The following is a 20,442-nucleotide window of genomic DNA, read 5'->3' as shown; positions in this document are numbered from 1 at the left end:
TTGTTACTATATCCCCCCTGTTACGTCTATACCGCCTATTACTGACACATTGTTACTATATTCCCCCTGTTACGTCTATACCGCCTATTAGTGACACATTGTTACTATATTCCCACCTGTTACGTCTATACCGCCTATTACTGACACATTGTTACTATATTCCCCCTGTTACGTCCTAACCGCCTATTAGTGACACATTGTTACTATATTCCCCCTGTTACGTCCTAACCGCCTATTAGTGACACATTGTTACTATATTCCCACCTGTTACGTCTATACCGCCTATTAGTGACACATTGTTACTATATTCCCCCTGTTACGTCTATACCGCCTATTAGTGACACATTGTTACTATATTCCCCCCTGTTACGTCTATACCGCCTATTAGTGACACATTGTTACTATATTCCCCCTGTTACGTCTATACCGCCTATTAGTGACACATTGTTACTATATTCCCCCTGTTACGTCTATACCGCCTATTAGTGACACATTGTTACTATATTCCCCTGTTACGTCTATACCGCCTATTACTGACACATTGTTACTATATTCCCCCTGTTACGTCTATACCGCCTATTAGTGACACATTGTTACTATATTCCCCCCTGTTTCGTCTATACCGCCTATTAGTGACACATTGTTACTATATTCCCCCCTGTTACATCTATACCGCCTATTACTGACACATTGTTACTATATTCCCCCCTGTTACGTCTATACCGCCTATTAGTGACACATTGTTACTATATTCCCCCTGTTACGTCTATACCGCCTATTACTGACACATTGTTACTATATTCCCCCCTGTTACGTCTATACCGCCTATTTGCCTATTAGTGACACATTGTTACTATATTCCCTCCTGTTACGTCTATACCGCCTATTAGTGACACATTGTTACTATATTCCCCCTGTTACGTCTATACCGCCTATTACTGACACATTGTTACTATATTCCCCCTGTTACGTCTATACCGCCTATTAGTGACACATTGTACTATATTCCCCCCTGTTTCGTCTATACCGCCTATTAGTGACACATTGTTACTATATTCCCCCCTGTTACGTCTATACCGCCTATTAGTGACACATTGTTACTATATTCCCCCCTGTTACGTCTATACCGCCTATTAGTGACACATTGTTACTATATTCCCCCTGTTACGTCTATACCGCCTATTAGTGACACATTGTTACTATATTCCCCTGTTACGTCTATACCGCCTATTAGTGACACATTGTTACTATATTCCCCCCTGTTACGTCTATACCGCCTATTAGTGACACATTGTTACTATATTCCCCCCTGTTACGTCTATACCGCCTATTAGTGACACATTGTTACTATATTCCCCCTGTTACGTCTATACCGCCTATTAGTGACACATTGTTACTATATTCCACCTGTTACGTCTATACCGCCTATTAGTGACACATTGTTACTATATTCCCCCCTGTTACGTCTATACCGCCTATTAGTGACACATTGTTACTATATTCCCCCCTGTTACGTCTATACCGCCTATTACTGACACATTGTTACTATATTCCCCCCTGTTACGTCTATACCGCCTATTACTGACACATTGTTACTATATTCCCCCCTGTTACGTCTATACCGCCTATTACTGACACATTGTTACTATATTCCCACCTGTTACGTCTATACCGCCTATAGTGACACATTGTTACTATATTCCACCTGTTACGTCTATACGCCTATTAGTGACACATTGTTACTATATTCCCCCCTGTTACGTCTGTACCGCCTATTAGTGACACATTGTTACTATATTCCCCCTGTTACGTCTATACCGCCTATTAGTGACACCATTGTTACTATATTCCCACCTGTTACGTCTATACCGCCTATTAGTGACACATTGTTACTGTATTCCCCCGTTACGTCTATACCGCCTATTAGTGACACATTGTTACTATATTCCCCCTGTTACGTCTATACCGCCTATTAGTGACACATTGTACTATATTCCCCCCTGTTACGTCTATACCGCCTATTAGTGACACATTGTTACTATATTCCCTCCTGTTACGTCTATACCGCCTATTAGTGACACATTGTTACTATATTCCCCCTGTTACGTCCATACCGCCTATTAGTGACACATTGTTACTATATTCCCCCCTGTACGTCTATACCGCCTATTACTGACACATTGTTACTATATTCCCCCTGTTACGTCTATACCGCCTATTAGTGACACATTGTTACTATATTCCCCCTGTTACCGTCTATACCGCCTATTAGTGACACATTGTTACTATATTCCCCCTGTTACGTCTATACCGCCTATTAGTGACACATTGTTACTATATTCCCCTGTTACGTCATACCGCCTATTACTGGACACATTGTTACTATATTCCCCCTGTTACGTCTATACCGCCTATTACTGACACATTGTTACTATATTCCCCCTGTTACGTCTATACCGCCTATTACTGACACATTGTTACTATATTCCCCCCTGTTACGTCTATACCGCCTATTAGTGACACATTGTTACTATATTCCCCCTGTTACGTCCATACCGCCTATTACTGACACATTGTTACTATATTCCCCTGTTATGTCTATACTGCCTATTAGTGACACATTGTTACTATATTCCCCCCTGTTACGTCCATACCGCCTATTAGTGACACATTGTTACTATATTCCCCCCTGTTACGTCTATACCGCCTATTAGTGACACATTGTTACTATATTCCCCCCTGTTACGTCTATACCGCCTATTAGTGACACATTGTTACTATATTCCCCCCTGTTACGTCTATACCGCCTATTAGTGACACATTGTTACTATATTCCCCCTGTTACGTCTATACCGCCTATTAGTGACACATTGTTACTATATTCCCCCTGTTACGTCTATACCGCCTATTAGTGACACATTGTTACTATATTCCCCCCTGTTACGTCTATACCGCCTATTAGTGACACATTGTTACTATATTCCCCCCTGTTACGTCTATACCGCCTATTAGTGACACATTGTTACTATATTCCCCCTTGTTACGTCTATACCACCTATTAGTGACACATTGTTACTATATTCCCCCCTGTTACGTCTATACCGCCTATTAGTGACACATTGTTACTATATTCCCCCCTGTTACGTCTATACCGCCTATTAGTGACACATTGTTACTATATTCCCCCTGTTACGTCTATACCGCCTATTAGTGACACATTGTTACTATATTCACCTGTTACGTCTATACCACCTATTAGTGACACATTGTTACTATATTCCCCCCTGTTACGTCTATACCGCCTATTAGTGACACATTGTTACTATATTCCCCCTGTTACGTCTATACCGCCTATAGTGACACATTGTTACTATATTCCCTCCTGTTTACGTCCTATACCGCCTATTACTGACACATTGTTACTATATTCCCCCTGTTACGTCTATACCGCCTATTACTGACACATTGTTACTATATTCCCCCCTGTTACGTCTATACGCCTATTAGTGACACATTGTTACTATATTCCCCCCTGTTACGTCTATACCGCCTATTAGTGACACATTGTTACTATATCCCCCCTGTTACGTCTATACCGCCTATTAGTGACACATTGTTACTATATTCCCATCTGTTACGTCTATACCGCCTATTAGTGACACATTGTTACTATATTCCCCCCTGTTACGTCTATACCGCCTATTAGTGACACATTGTTACTGTATTCCCCCCTGTTACGTCTATACCGCCTATTAGTGACACATTGTTACTATATTCCCCCCTGTTGAGTCTATACCGCCTATTAGTGACACATTGTTACTATATTCCCCCTGTTACGTCTATACCGCCTATTAGTGACACATTGTTACTATATTCCCCCTGTTGAGTCTATACCGCCTATTAGTGACACATTGTTACTATATTCCCCCTGTTATGTCTATACCGCCTATTAGTGACACACTGTTACTATATTCCCCCTGTTACGTCTATACCGCCTATTAGTGACACATTGTTACTATATTCCCCCTGTTACGTCTATACCGCCTATTAGTGACACATTGTTACTATATTCCCCCTGTTACGTCTATACCGCCTATTAGTGACACATTGTTACTATATTCCACCTGTTACGTCTATACCGCCTATTAGTGACACATTGTACTATATTCCCCCTGTTACGTCTATACCGCCTATTTGTGACACATTGTTACTATATTCCCCCCCTGTTGAGTCTATACCGCCTATTAGTGACACATTGTTACTATATTCCCCCTGTTACGTCTATACCGCCTATTAGTGACACATTGTTACTATATTCCCCCCTGTTACGTCTATACCGCCTATTAGTGACACATTGTTACTATATTCCCCCCTGTTACGTCTATACCGCCTATTAGTGACACATTGTTACTATATTCCCCCCTGTTGAGTCTATACCGCCTATTAGTGACACATTGTTACTATATTCCCCCTGTTACGTCTATACCGCCTATTAGTGACACATTGTTACTATATTCCCCCCTGTTACGTCTATACCGCCTATTAGTGACACATTGTTACTATATTCCCCCCTGTTGAGTCTATACCGCCTATTAGTGACACATTGTTACTATATTCCCCCTGTTACGTCTATACCGCCTATTAGTGACACATTGTTACTATATTCCCCCTGTTACGTCTATACCGCCTATTAGTGACACATTGTTACTATATTCCCATCCTGTTACGTCTATACCGCCTATTAGTGACACATTGTTACTATATTCCCCCCTGTTACGTCTATACCGCCTATTAGTGACACATTGTTACTATATTCCCCCCTGTTACGTCTATACCGCCTATTAGTGACACCATTGTTACTATATTCCCCACCTGTTACGTCCATACCGCCTATTAGTGACACATTGTTACTATATTCCCCCCTGTTACGTCTATACCGCCTATTAGTGACACATTGTTACTATATTCCCACCTGTTACGTCTTCGCCTATTAGTGACACATTGTTACTATATTCCCCCCTGTTACGTCTATACCGCCTATTAGTGACACATTGTTACTATATTCCCCCCTGTTGAGTCTATTCCGCCTATTAGTGACACATTGTTACTATATTCCCCCTGTTACGTCTATACCGCCTATTAGTGACACATTGTTACTATATTCCCCCCTGTTACGTCTATACCGCCTATTAGTGACACATTGTTACTATATTCCCCCTGTTACGTCTATACCGCCTATTAGTGACACATTGTTACTATATTCCCCCCTGTTACGTCTTTACCGCCTATTAGTGACACATTGTTACTATATTCCCCCCTGTTACGTCTATACCGCCTATTAGTGACACATTGTTACTATATTCCCCCTGTTACGTCTATACCGCCTATTAGTGACACATTGTTACTATATTCCCACCTGTTACGTCTTTACCGCCTATTAGTGACACATTGTTACTATATTCCCCCCTGTTACGTCTATACCGCCTATTAGTGACACATTGTTACTATATTCCCCCTGTTACGTCTATACCGCCTATTAGTGACACATTGTTACTATATTCCCCCCTGTTACGTCTATACCGCCTATTAGTGACACATTGTTACTATATTCCCCCCTGTTACGTCTATACCGCCTATTAGTGACACATTGTTACTATATTCCCCTTGTTACGTCTATACCGCCTATTAGTGACACATTGTTACTATATTCCCCCCTGTTACGTCTATACCGCCTATTAATGACACATTGTTACTATATTCCCCCCTGTTACGTCTATACCGCCTATTAGTGACACATTGTTACTATATTCCCCCCTGTTACGTCTATACCGCCTATTAGTGACACATTGTTACTATATTCCCCCCTGTTACGTCTATACCGCCTATTAGTGACACATTGTTACTATATTCCCCCCTGTTATGTCTATACCGCCTATTAGTGACACATTGTTACTATATTCCCACCTGTTATGTCTATACCGCCTATTAGTGACACATTGTTACTATATTCCCCCTGTTACGTCTATACCGCCTATTAGTGACACATTGTTACTATATTCCCCCCTGTTACGTCTATACCGCCTATTAGTGACACATTGTTACTATATTCCCCCCTGTTACGTCTATACCGCCTATTAGTGACACATTGTTACTATATTCCCCCCTGTTGAGTCTATACCGCCTATTAGTGACACATTGTTACTATATTCCCCCTGTTACGTCTATACCGCCTATTAGTGACACATTGTTACTATATTCCCCCTGTTACGTCTATACCGCCTATTAGTGACACATTGTTACTATATTCCCCCCTGTTACGTCTATACCGCCTATTAGTGACACATTGTTACTATATTCCCCCTGTTACGTCTATACCGCCTATTAGTGACACATTGTTACTATATTCCCCCCTGTTACGTCTATACCGCCTATTAGTGACACATTGTTACTATATTCCCCCCTGTTACGTCTATACCGCCTATTAGTGACACATTGTTACTATATTCCCCCCTGTTACGTCTATACCGCCTATTAGTGACACATTGTTACTATATTCCCCCTGTTACGTCTATACCGCCTATTAGTGACACATTGTTACTATATTCCCACCTGTTACGTCTTTACCGCCTATTAGTGACACATTGTTACTATATTCCCCCTGTTACGTCTATACCGCCTATTAGTGACACATTGTTACTATATTCCCCCTGTTACGTCTATACCGCCTATTAGTGACACATTGTTACTATATTCCCACCTGTTACGTCTTTACCGCCTATTAGTGACACATTGTTACTATATTCCCCCCTGTTACGTCTATACCGCCTATTAGTGACACATTGTTACTATATTCCCCCTGTTACGTCTATACCGCCTATTAGTGACACATTGTTACTATATTCCCCCTGTTACGTCTATACCGCCTATTAGTGACACATTGTTACTATATTCCCCCCTGTTACGTCTATACCGCCTATTAGTGACACATTGTTACTATATTCCCCCCTGTTGAGTCTATACCGCCTATTAGTGACACATTGTTACTATATTCCCCCCTGTTACGTCTATACCGCCTATTAGTGACACATTGTTACTATATTCCCCCTGTTACGTCTATACCGCCTATTAGTGACACATTGTTACTATATTCCCCCCTGTTACGTCTATACCGCCTATTAGTGACACATTGTTACTATATTCCCCCCTGTTACGTCTATACCGCCTATTAGTGACACATTGTTACTATATTCCCCCCTGTTTCGTCTATACCGCCTATTAGTGACACATTGTTACTATATTCCCCCTGTTACATCTATACCGCCTATTACTGACACATTGTTACTATATTCCCCCCTGTTACATCTATACCGCCTATTAGTGACACATTGTTACTATATTCCCCCTGTTACGTCTATACCGCCTATTAGTGACACATTGTTACTATATTCCCCCTGTTACGTCTATACCGCCTATTAGTGACACATTGTTACTATATTCCCCCTGTTACGTCTATACCGCCTATTAGTGACACATTGTTACTATATTCCCTCCTGTTACGTCTATACCGCCTATTAGTGACACATTGTTACTATATTCCCCCCTGTTGAGTCTATTCCGCCTATTAGTGACACATTGTTACTATATTCCCCCCTGTTATGTCTATACCGCCTATTAGTGACACATTGTTACTATATTCCCCCTGTTACGTCTATACCGCCTATTAGTGACACATTGTTACTATATTCCCCCTGTTACGTCTTTACCGCCTATTAGTGACACATTGTTACTATATCCCCCCCTGTTACGTCTATACCGCCTATTAGTGACACATTGTTACTATATTCCCCCTGTTACGTCTTTACCGCCTATTAGTGACACATTGTTACTATATTCCCCCCTGTTACGTCTATACCGCCTATTAGTGACACATTGTTACTATATTCCCCCCCTGTTGAGTCTATACCGCCTATTAGTGACACATTGTTACTATATTCCCCCCTGTTACGTCTATACCGCCTATTAGTGACACATTGTTACTATATTCCCCCTGTTACGTCTATACCGCCTATTAGTGACACATTGTTACTATATTCCCCCCTGTTTCGTCTATACCGCCTATTAGTGACACATTGTTACTATATTCCCCCCTGTTACGTCTATACCGCCTATTAGTGACACATTGTTACTATATTCCCCCCTGTTACGTCTATACCGCCTATTAGTGACACATTGTTACTATATTCCCCCCTGTTACGTCTATACCGCCTATTAGTGACACATTGTTACTATATTCCCCCCTGTTTCGTCTATACCGCCTATTAGTGACACATTGTTACTATATTCCCCCTGTTACGTCTATACCGCCTATTAGTGACACATTGTTACTATATTCCCCCCTGTTACGTCTATACCGCCTATTAGTGACACATTGTTACTATATTCCCCCTGTTACGTCTATACCGCCTATTAGTGACACATTGTTACTATATTCCCCCCTGTTACGTCTATACCGCCTATTAGTGACACATTGTTACTATATTCCCCCTGTTACGTCTATACCGCCTATTAGTGACACATTGTTACTATATTCCCCCCTGTTTCGTCTATACCGCCTATTAGTGACACATTGTTACTATATTCCCCCCTGTTTCGTCTATACCGCCTATTAGTGACACATTGTTACATCTTAGGCCACACCCCTTTTCTTACAAGCCATATCTACTTATCTGTTCAGCCACAACTCTTATATTTTTTATATATTTTATGTACAAATTGCACCAACAATTCTGTCCCATTGTGCTCAGTAAATTTCCTCTAGTGTGAACTGTTACCTTGAGTTTCTCATCTATCAGCTTTTCATTTTCTTCCTTCATCTTCTTCTTTTCTTCTTCCATTTTCTCTTCCATCAGTTTCTTATTCTTCTCATTAGTTTCCTTCTCCTCCTTTAGGTTTTTCTCCAGGTCCTGGCTCTTCTTCTCCAGGATCTCCTTGCTTAGTGCTGCCGCTTCTGCCTTCGATCTTTCCTCTGGAGACAGAGATAGACAGAGCAGTATTTAGTATCTGGATCCTTCTGTTTGTCTGGCAAACAGTCCTGGATTCAACGGGACAGTCCCGGATTCCAGGTCTTGTACTGTGGTCCTAGTTGGAGGGAGGAATATCCTGGATTCTACTCATCTGCATCCGATGACGCAGATGAGTTGAATACAGTGGTGAGGCAGAGCAGACAGCCTGCAGCTCCCTCAACACTCCAGGAGACCTGAAACAGAGCTGTAGGGGAGCGAGGAGAGGTGAGTATCTGTGATTTTTATATTAAATTTTGGCAGATGAAGAGGGACATTAAACTGTGGGAGCAGATGGAGGGGGAGACAATAAACTGGGGGGGGCATATGAGGGGGACATTATACTGGGGGGGGCATATGAGGGGGACATTACATTTTGAGGACAGATAGAGGGGGCATTAAATTGTGGGGCAGATGAAGAATTAAAATAAACTGGGGAAGATGGAGGGGGCATTAAACTTGGGGTAACTGCAGGGGAATATTAAACTGGGGGTAGTTGGAGGGGGACATGAAACTGGAGGCAACTAGAGGCGGACATTAAATTGGGGTAACTGGATGAGAACATTAAAATGAGAGCAAGTGGAGGAGGACATTAAACTGGAGGTAGTTACAGGGGGACATTAATGCCCCCTCTAGTTACACTCAGGTTAATGTCCCCCTTCAGCTGCCCCAGTTTAATGTTCCCCTCTAGTTGTCCCGGTTTATACTTGGAGGAGAACATTATATGCAATATTATATACATACATACATATTGTATGTTATTTTGTCCCTCTTTCTGTTCTTTAGAAGTTTGGAGGATCCCTGCTGCTCACTTGCTGTATAAATGGCAGCGCTGCCCCACTGAAGTCTATGGAAAGTGATGACGTACATAAGGCCTACACTGGGCTGTCTGTTATGTAGGGTAAGCTGGGTTATGACTTATGTGTAATTTACCATCCGAGGAGAAAGTGAGGGCAAATTTTGGGTTTATGGAAATCAATGAACCCCTTGTAGTCACCAGCAAGTGTTAGGACAATGTGGACAGGACACTTACCAGCCAACTTCTTCTCATTTTCTTCCAGTGTTTTATCAGCTGCTAAGATGGCAGATTCTATTCCTTCCTTTTCTTTCAGGAACTTCTGCCAAACCTCCAGAGCCTGTCAATATACGATAGGAAAATAGAAAAGGCTGGTACCCGAATGGTGATGTGGTAAGAGAGACGGAGATGAGAAGGCCCGCACCACTTCCAGGTCTTTCGTATCATTTATACAAACTGCTGCAGCAAATCATCAGACAATTGTGGTGGAAATGGGAGAAGAAGGAATTATTCAAAGCAAATCTGAAGGCGTTTACAATCCATCAGACGGAGCAATAACAGGACGATGTCTCCGAGGCATAGAGAACGCATTGCATTAGATACAAGAGAGAATACAAAGTAACAGCCACGACTACAAAACAACAAAACAGCCACATTTATGTAAAAAGAGGGAAATAAGGGGCCACATGGTGGCTCAGTGGTTAGCACTGCAGCCTTGCAGCACTGGAGTCCTGGTGTTCAAATCCCGCCAAGGGCAAAAAACCATCTGCAGGCACTTATTCTCAAAAAAAGGTTTCAAGAGAAAAAATACCCTAACTCCATTGTCAAACATGCCTTCAATAGAGCGTCTGTACTCAGCCAGGAATCATGTTTGACCACTACGATCCACTCATCCAGCCCACCCACCTCCCTTCCCCCATGTAGAAGGAATTTCATCACCACCTATAACTCAGAGCATACCGAAATCAGGGCGATCCTCAATAAACATTGGCACATCCTTCTCAGTGACCAGCACCTAACGAAATTACTCCCCAGCAAACCAACTCTGACTTTCAGAAGGTCTACAACCTTACGCAACATCCTAGCACCAAGTAGGCTCCGGAATAAAACCCCTACCCCACTCATAAACCTTGTCCAAAAACCACTGGGGGTATACAAATGTGGCCACCCTAGACGTCTCTGTTGCTCTAATATTAAACACAAAGCCACATCCTTTCAATCAAATGTAACGCATGAGTCTTTCCCCATTCTCACACATCTAGATTGCTCCTCAGACTATGTGATCTATTTATTAGAATGCCCTTGTGGCCGCCAATACGTGGGTCGGACAATTCAGCCATTCCATTGTCAGATCAGATCTGAGACATAACCGGTCAGCACACTTTGCCAGCACTCATAACAGCAAATTTTCCAATATTACTATTATGCCAATATGAACAGATTCCTACAGCCATCCCAAATCGGTTTCAATAATTACGACAGAGAGAATCCTATTGGATATTTAAGCTTCAAACCCTAGAACCCAATGGTCTTAATGACACTGTAGAATCGTCCTTTTGATTCATCCTCCTGCTGCCCCCTACCACTATCACTGTTACCTGTCGCCTTTGATCTTTCAATATTTATATCCATCTTGATTTCTCAAATTATTGTTTTTATTTACTATGTGTACCTCTAGATCATTAATGATATATTTATGTATTGTTATACATCACAAACTGTCTATTCCACTTCGCTGACATGCGTCATGCTTTTGCTACTCTCTGTTTCTACTTGTTCATCCACTTTATGCCCTTACATGCATTATATTTGCTACTTTTTGGTCCTGTCCCCCCTTTTTTTTTTGTCTTTATTTATAGCTTGCTTGCAGAGACAAGCTTACTCCCTTATACCTCCCCCCCCCTCCTCCCACATCAGGGTATATATACCCCTCATGGCACTATAAGGCCTGACTTGGTTCTAAGGCTGTTGCTGGACACTTCCTGCTGTAAGTAATTCCTCATTACCCATTAGCATTTCACTGTAGCCCTTACAGGGATCCACAACTAATATGCAAAAGAATGTGTTTATTGCAACCTATGACATGCTATATGGGGATTTCTTGGTTTATCAGTATACTACCACTTTACCACCTTACTTAGCAACTTTAAGTTTGCGCATCACCATCTTACTAGGATGTTGGTCTAGGTTTTGGGGACCCCCACCTTTCCACATGTCCAAAGTTTTTGATTTAGCCTACGTAGAACTGCACATGACTGTACTTTTTTTTATTTCCTTTATTCAGAGCTTGCTGGGACAAGCATACCCCCCTATACCTGATACTTGATATCTATCATATGACTTTTTATAATGACCATTACCACCTTTCCATCTATCTGGTTACTCATGTTTGTATCTAGTTATCTGTCAACCAAATCTTACCATGGTTCTCTGTTTCTTTTTCTAAAACCTTTTGCTTAGAGCTGCTGAGACAATCCTATCTCCTATACCTGATATTTTATATGTACCATGTGACTTTTTATTCTGATTACTACCACTGTTTTTTTCTATCTATTTATCTATGTATTTATTCATTTATTTATGATTACGTTTTATCAGGTTTTGATTATTGATTTTAATTCTAGTATTTGTCTGTTACTGTATATTTTAGTGGCCTGAAGAAGACACCCGCCCGGTGTCGAAACGCGTAGCCGTTTTAAGCTGTTGTTCATGTCCTTGGAGAAATAAAACAGAACCAATTCATCTTAATCTTGCACATCGTCATTTTTATTTTTCAAGTCTATTACGGATTTTGCTGCCTTTAGTGCTCTGCCAGTTCCCGGTTTTTCTATATATCCTTTCCATGGGACTTAGATGATATGCGTGTGGTGTCCAGTGACCCCAGGGTGCAAAACAGATAGGAATAGGACATGCCCTAAGTTTGGCCTCGGTCCCCTACAAGGACCGGCCATAATATATGTGCATGTATATAGGGCCATAGGAAAGAGAGGGTCAGTGTGCTAGCCATGGAAAACACATCTGTGTATAAGGAATCTTACTCAGAACTTCTCATGCCCTTTAAGATGTGTTGAATGGTGGGCACAAAGGTAAGTAAGAACTATCCCTCTTACCTTCACCCCTTTCCCTTTGGCCTTCAGGTAATTCTCCTCCAGTGACTTCTTCTCTTCGATGTACATCTTATACCCCCCGGGCACATAGAACTTTCCGTCACTTATTCCTTCCTCCAGCCCCACACTCAGCTCCTCCAGTAAGGTTCTGCACTTCCTCTCCGACGCCTCTTCATTTTTCAGCATATAATATGTTTTTTTGTGTCCCAACGCTTCCTAAAAGACAAGAAGATCAAAGAAGATCTGTCCAAAAATTCCCAAAACCAATAAACTTATGGTTACAGTTTGTTACACCAAAAAGATAGAAAGAGAGACAAGAAGAAAAAACTAAGAAAACCAACAGTAATAGGAAATAATGTGATGCAAAATGAGTGAGAAAATTAATAGAATTCAGCAGAACAGTAGACCACTCATCATGGAAAGCAGACACCCCAAAAAGGATTGGACATTGATCCTAAATGTGCTATCTGTACAAGACTAGTGATAGAGTTCTCAACAACACTAAGGGTTGACTCCCATTATTGCCAGGCTCTCACGTATAGATGGGGTCTTCTCAGTGGGTTACATTGTTACTTCACCTATTTGTTTCTCCTCCGATATGCCACTGTCCAGTGGAAGAGTCTGTATTTATTTACCGTACTTAGCAATTGTTGAATGTCTGAATAAAATGTCAAAGAAATAGCCAGAGCAGCCTCTGCCGACTGACATAGCAGCCCTAAATGTCAAAGAAATAGCCAGAGCAGCCTCTGCCGACTAACATAACAGCCCTAAATGTCAAAGAAATAACCAGAGCAGCCTCTGCCGACTGACATAGCAGCCCTAAATGTCAAAGAAATAGCCAGAGCAGCCTCTGCCGACTAACATAACAGCCCTAAATGTCAAAGAAATAGCCAGAGCAGCCTCTGCCGACTGACATAGCAGCCCTAAATGTCAAAGAAATAGCCAGAACAGTCTCTGCCGACTGACATAGCAGCCCTAAATGTCAAAGAAATAGCCAGAGCAGCCTCTGCCGACTAACATAACAGCCCTAAATGTCAAAGAAATAACCAGAGCAGCCTCTGCCGACTGACATAGCAGCCCTAAATGTCAAAGAAATAGCCAGAGCAGCCTCTGCCGACTAACATAACAGCCCTAAATGTCAAAGAAATAGCCAGAGCAGCCTCTGCCGACTGACATAGCAGCCCTAAATGTCAAAGAAATAGCCAGAGCAGCCTCTGCCGACTGACATAACAGCCCTAAATGTCAAAGAAATAGCCAGAGCAGCCTCTGACGACTAACATAGCAGCCCTAAATGTCAAAGAAATAGCCAGAACAACCTCTGCCAATTAACATACCAGCCCTAAATGTCAAAGAAATAGCCAGAACAGCCTCTGCCGACTAACATAGCAGCTCTAAATGTCAAAGAAATAGCCAGAACAGCCTCTGCCGACTAACATAGCAGTTCTAAATGTCAAAGAAATAGCCAGAACAGCCTCTGCCGACTAACATAACAGCCCTAAATGTCAAAGAAATAGCCAGAGCAGCCTCTGCCGACTGACATAGCAGCCCTAAATGTCAAAGAAATAGCCAGAACAGCCTCTGCCGACTGACATAGCAGTCCTAAATGTCAAAGAAATAACCAGAGCAACCTCTGCTGACTGACATAGCAGCCCTAAATGTCAAAGAAATAGCCAGAGCAGTCTCTGCCGACTGACATAGCAGCCCTAAATGTCAAAGAAATAGCCAGAGCAGTCTCTGCCGACTGACATAGCAGTCCTAAATGTCAAAGAAATAGCCAGAACAGCCTCTGCCGACTGACATAGCAGTCCTAAATGTCAAAGAAATAACCAGAGCAACCTCTGCTGACTAACATAGCAGCCCTAAATGTCAAAGAAATAGCCAGAGCAGTCTCTGCCGACTGACATAGCAGCCCTAAATGTCAAAGAAATAGCCAGAGCAGCCTCTGCCGACTGACATAGCAGCCCTAAATGTCAAAGAAATAGCCAGAACAGTCTCTGCCGACTGACATAGCAGCCCTAAATGTCAAAGAAATAGCCAGAACAGTCTCTGCCGACTGACATAGCAGCCCTAAATGTCAAAGAAATAGCCAGAGCAGCCTCTGCCGACTGACATAGCAGCCCTAAATGTCAAAGAAATAGCCAGAACAGTCTCTGCCGACTGACATAGCAGCCCTAAATGTCAAAGAAATAGCCAGAGCAGCCTCTGCCGACTAACATAACAGCCCTAAATGTCAAAGAAATAGCCAGAGCAGCCTCTGCCGACTGACATAGCAGCCCTAAATGTCAAAGAAATAGCCAGAGCAGCCTCTGCCGACTGACATAACAGCCCTAAATGTCAAAGAAATAGCCAGAGCAGCCTCTGACGACTAACATAGCAGCCCTAAATGTCAAAGAAATAGCCAGAACAACCTCTGCCAACTGACATAGCAGCCCTAAATGTCAAAGAAATAGCCAGAACAACCTCTGCCAATTAACATACCAGCCCTAAATGTCAAAGAAATAGCCAGAACAGCCTCTGCCAATTAACATACCAGCCCTAAATGTCAAAGAAATAGCCAGAACAGCCTCTGCCGACTAACATAACAGCCCTAAATGTCAAAGAAATAGCCAGAGCAGCCTCTGCCGACTGACATAGCAGCCCTAAATGTCAAAGAAATAGCCAGAACAGCCTCTGCCGACTGACATAGCAGTCCTAAATGTCAAAGAAATAACCAGAGCAACCTCTGCTGACTGACATAGCAGCCCTAAATGTCAAAGAAATAGCCAGAGCAGTCTCTGCCGACTGACATAGCAGCCCTAAATGTCAAAGAAATAGCCAGAGCAGTCTCTGCCGACTGACATAGCAGTCCTAAATGTCAAAGAAATAACCAGAGCAACCTCTGCTAACATAGCAGCCCTAAATGTCAAAGAAATAGCCAGAGCAGTCTCTGCCGACTGACATAGCAGCCCTAAATGTCAAAGAAATAGCCAGAGCAGCCTCTGCCGACTGACATAGCAGCCCTAAATGTCAAAGAAATAGCCAGAGCAGCCTCTGCCAACTGACATAGCAGCCCTAAATGTCAAAGAAATAACCAGAGCAGTCTCTGCCGACTGACATAGCAGCCCTAAATGTCAAAGATATAGCCAGAACAGCCTCTGCCGACTGACATAGCAGCCCTAAATGTCAAAGAAATAGCCAGAACAGCCTCTGCCGACTGACATAGCAGCCCTAAATGTCAAAGAAATAGCCAGAGCAGCCTCTGCTGACTGACATAGCAGCCCTAAATGTCAAAGAAATAGCCAGAGCAGTCTCTGCCGACTGACATAGCAGCCCTAAATGTCAAAGATATAGCCAGAACAGCCTCTGCCGACTGACATAGCAGCCCTAAATGTCAAAGAAATAGCCAGAGCAGCCTCTGCTGACTGACATAGCAGCCCTAAATGTCAAAGAAATAACCAGAGCAACCTCTGCTGACTGACATAGCAGCCCTAAATTTCAAAGAAATAACCAGAGCAGCCTCTGCCGACTGACGTAGCAGCCCTAAATGTTAAAGAAATAGCCAGAACAGCCTCTGCCAACTGACATAGCAGCCCTAAATGTCAAAGAAATAGCCAGAACAGCCTCTGCCGACTGACATAGCAGTCCTAAATGTCAAAGAAATAGCCAGAACAGCCTCTGCCGACTGACATAGCAGCCCTAAATTTCAAAGAAATAACCAGAGCAGCCTCTGCCGACTGACGTAGCAGCCCTAAATGTTAAAGAAATAGCCAGAACAGCCTCTGCCAACTGACATAGCAGCCCTAAATGTCAAAGAAATAGCCAGAACAGCCTCTGCCGACTGACATAGCAGCCCTAAATGTCAAAGAAATAGCCAGAACAGCCTCTGCCGACTAACATAACAGCCCTAAATGTCAAAGAAATAGCCAGAACAGCCTCTGCCGACTGACATAGCAGCCCTAAATGTCAAAGAAATAACCAGAGCAGTCTCTGCCGACTGACATAGCAGTCCTAAATGTCAAAGAAATAGCAAGAGCAGTCTCTGCCGACTGACATAGCAGTCCTAAATGTCAAAGAAATAACCAGAGCAGTCTCTGCCGACTGACATAGCAGCCCTAAATGTCAAAGAAATAGCCAGAGCAGTCTCTGCCGACTGACATAGCAGCCCTAAATGTCAAAGAAATAGCCAGAGCAGTCTCTGCCGACTGACATAGCAGCCCTAAATGTCAAAGAAATAGCCAGAGCAGCCTCTGCCGACTAACATAACAGCCCTAAATGTCAAAGAAATAGCCAGAACAGCCTCTGCCGACTAACATAGCAGTCCTAAATGTCAAAGAAATAACCAGAGCAGTCTCTGCCGACTGACATAGCAGCCCTAAATGTCAAAGAAATAACCAGAGCAGTCTCTGCCGACTGACATAGCAGCCCTTAATGTCAAAGAAATAGCCAGAACAGCCTCTGCCGACTGACATAGCAGCCCTACATGTCAAAGAAATAGCTAGAGCAGTCTCTGCCGACTGACATAGCAGTCCTAAATGTCAAAGAAATAGCCAGAACAGCCTCTGCTGACTGACATAGCAGCCCTAAATGTCAAAGAAATAGCCAGAACAGCCTCTGCCGACTGACATAGCAGCCCTAAATGTCAAAGAAATAGCCAGAGCAGCCTCTGCCGACTAACATAGCAGCTCTAAATGTCAAAGAAATAGCCAGAGCAGCCTCTGCCAACTGACATAGCAGCCCTAAATGTCAAAGAAATAGCCAGAACAGCCTCTGCCGACTGACATAGCAGTCCTAAATGTCAAAGAAATAACCAGAGCAACCTCTGCTGACTAACATAGCAGCCCTAAATGTCAAAGAAATAGCCAGAGCAGTCTCTGCCGACTGACATAGCAGCCCTAAATGTCAACGAAATAGCCAGAGCAGCCTCTGCCGACTGACATAGCAGCCCTAAATGTCAAAGAAATAACCAGAGCAGCCTCTGCCGACTGACATAGCAGCCCTAAATGTCAAAGAAATAGCCAGAGCAGTCTCTGCCGACTGACATAGCAGCCCTAAATGTCAAAGAAATAGCCAGAACAGCCTCTGCCGACTGACATAGCAGCCCTAAATGTCAAAGAAATAGCCAGAGCAGTCTCTGCCGACTGACATAGCAGCCCTAAATGTCAAAGAAATAGCCAGAACAGCCTCTGCCGACTGACATAGCAGCCCTAAATGTCAAAGAAATAGCCAGAACAGCCTCTGCCGACTGACATAGCAGCCCTAAATGTCAAAGAAATAGCCAGAGCAGCCTCTGCTGACTGACATAGCAGTCCTAAATGTCAAAGAAATAACCAGAGCAACCTCTGCTGACTGACATAGCAGCCCTAAATTTCAAAGAAATAACCAGAGCAGCCTCTGCCGACTGACATAGCAGCCCTAAATGTTAAAGAAATAGCCAGAACAGCCTCTGCCAACTGACATAGCAGCCCTAAATGTCAAAGAAATAGCCAGAACAGCCTCTGCCGACTGACATAGCAGCCCTAAATGTCAAAGAAATAGCCAGAGCAACCTCTGCTGACTGACATAGCACCCCTAAATGTCAAAGAAATAGCCAGAGCAGTCTCTGCCGACTAACATAGCAGCCCTAAATGTCAAAGAAATAACCAGAGCAACCTCTGCTGACTGACATAGCAGCCCTAAATGTCAAAGAAATAGCCAGAGCAGCCTCTGCCAACTGACATAGCAGCCCTAAATGTCAAAGAAATAGCCAGAACAGCCTCTGCCGACTAACATACCAGCTCTAACTGTCAAAGAAATAGCCAGAACAGCCTCTGCCGACTGACATAGCAGTCCTAAATGTCAAAGAAATAACCAGAGCAGCCTCTGCCGACTGACATAGCAGCCCTAAATGTCAAAGAAATAGCCAGAGCAGCCTCTGCTGACTGACATAGCAGTCCTAAATGTCAAAGAAATAACCAGAGCAACCTCTGCTGACTGACATAGCAGCCCTAAATTTCAAAGAAATAACCAGAGCAGCCTCTGCCGACTGACATAGCAGCCCTAAATGTTAAAGAAATAGCCAGAACAGCCTCTGCCAACTGACATAGCAGCCCTAAATGTCAAAGAAATAGCCAGAACAGCCTCTGCCGACTGACATAGCAGCCCTAAATGTCAAAGAAATAGCCAGAGCAACCTCTGCTGACTGACATAGCACCCCTAAATGTCAAAGAAATAGCCAGAGCAGTCTCTGCCGACTAACATAGCAGCCCTAAATGTCAAAGAAATAACCAGAGCAACCTCTGCTGACTGACATAGCAGCCCTAAATGTCAAAGAAATAGCCAGAGTAGTCTCTGCCAACTGACATAGCAGCCCTAAATGTCAAAGAAATAGCCAGAACAGCCTCTGCCGACTAACATACCAGCTCTAAATGTCAAAGAAATAGCCAGAACAGCCTCTGCCGACTGACATAGCAGTCCTAAATGTCAAAGAAATAACCAGAGTAGTCTCTGCCAACTGACATAGCAGCCCTAAATGTCAAAGAAATAGCCAGAACAGCCTCTGCCGACTAACATACCAGCTCTAAATGTCAAAGAAATAGCCAGAACAGCCTCTGCCGACTGACATAGCAGTCCTAAATGTCAAAGAAATAACCAGAGCAACCTCTGCTGACTGACATAGCAGCCCTAAATGTCAAAGAAATAGCCAGAGCAGTCTCTGCCGACTGACATAGCAGCCCTAAATGTCAAAGAAATAGCCAGAGCAGTCTCTGCCGACTGACATAGCAGTCCTAAATGTCAAAGAAATAGCCAGAGCAGCCTCTGCCGACTAACATACCAGCTCTAAATGTCAAAGAAATAGCCAGAACAGCCTCTGCCGACTGACATAGCAGCCCTAAATGTCAAAGAAATAGCCAGAGCAGCCTCTGCCAACTGACATAGCAGCCCTAAATGTCAAAGAAATAGCCAGAACAGCCTCTGCCGACTGACATAGCAGTCCTAAATGTCAAAGAAATAACCAGAGCAACCTCTGCTGACTGACATAGCAGCCCTAAATGTCAAAGAAATAGCCAGAACAGCCTCTGCCGACTGACATAGCAGCCCTAAATGTCAAAGAAATAGCCAGAGCAGTCTCTGCCGACTAACATAGCAGCCCTAAATGTCAAAGAAATAACCAGAACAACCTCTGCCAACTGACATAGCAGCCCTAAATGTCAAAGAAATAGCCAGAGCAGCCTCTGCTGACTGACATAGCAGCCCTAAATGTCAAAGAAATAGCCAGAGCAGTCTCTGCCGACTAACATAGCAGCCCTAAATGTCAAAGAAATAACCAGAGCAACCTCTGCTGACTGACATAGCAGCCCTAAATGTCAAAGAAATAGCCAGAGCAGCCTCTGCCGACTGACATAGCAGCCCTAAATGTCAAAGAAATAGCCAGAACAGCCTCTGCCGACTGACATAGCAGCCCTAAATGTCAAAGAAATAGCCAGAGCAGCCTCTGCCAACTGACATAGCAGCCCTAAATGTC

The 20,442-nt window shown here is 43.2% G+C and overlaps 1 protein-coding gene across 1 annotated transcript in view; it reads right to left on the bottom strand.

Annotated features, from left to right (window-relative positions):
• Positions 1-20,442, bottom strand: part of LOC142209061 (uncharacterized) — a 385,129-nt gene that overhangs the window by 100,437 nt on the left and 264,250 nt on the right. The window contains exons 8-9 of the mRNA XM_075278004.1: positions 12,966-13,178; positions 10,093-10,195 (exon numbers count right to left, since the gene is read on the bottom strand). Coding sequence (XP_075134105.1) covers positions 10,093-10,195; positions 12,966-13,178 — 316 coding nt within the window. The remainder of the gene's footprint in view (positions 1-10,092; positions 10,196-12,965; positions 13,179-20,442) is intronic.

This window comes from Leptodactylus fuscus, chromosome 6, assembly GCF_031893055.1.
Source record: "Leptodactylus fuscus isolate aLepFus1 chromosome 6, aLepFus1.hap2, whole genome shotgun sequence".
NCBI lineage: Eukaryota > Metazoa > Chordata > Amphibia > Anura > Leptodactylidae > Leptodactylus > Leptodactylus fuscus.
Note: the sequence above shows the minus strand (reverse complement) of the source record. Positions and strands in the feature narration are given on the sequence as shown.